The sequence below is a fragment of the Opisthorchis viverrini genome (genome assembly GCF_000715545.1).
Source record: "Opisthorchis viverrini unplaced genomic scaffold scaffold35377, whole genome shotgun sequence".
Classification (NCBI taxonomy): Eukaryota; Metazoa; Platyhelminthes; class Trematoda; order Opisthorchiida; family Opisthorchiidae; genus Opisthorchis; species Opisthorchis viverrini.
The window spans coordinates 1-285 of record NW_008778522.1 but is presented as its reverse complement, the minus strand read 5'-3'; the positions used below and the strand labels follow the sequence as shown (position 1 = coordinate 285).

Here is a 285-nt window from a genome sequence, read left to right as displayed (position 1 = left end):
AAGTTACTGTGTGCCAAATTTTACATGAAAAGAGATTTTTTCAAATCCAAACGGTTTTACAAAGGGGACACTTGTACACATGAGAACTGACTTGACGGATGCGGTAAAATGGTGCGGGAAACATCTGGTCGGTCGATCGGCTTTCGGTTATGACGGTGTCGAATTCCTGTATGGTGACTTTGGTCAAGACTTGGCCATCGCCGTCAAAGATTCCGTAGTTTCGATTCTTATCCGAAGATTATCAGATTACACCATGGATACCATTAGTTAATAGTTAATTAGTTG

At 41.1% G+C, this 285-nt stretch overlaps 1 protein-coding gene across 1 annotated transcript; it reads left to right on the top strand.

Moving 5' to 3' along the window:
- Window positions 1–79: 79 nt before the first annotated feature.
- T265_12408 (hypothetical protein) lies at window positions 80–271 on the top strand (the record flags this gene model as incomplete). Its single annotated transcript, XM_009180002.1, has 1 exon — window positions 80–271. One exon carries the CDS (start codon window positions 80–82, stop codon window positions 269–271), a length of 192 nt encoding a protein of 63 aa, XP_009178266.1.
- Window positions 272–285: the final 14 nt, after the last annotated feature.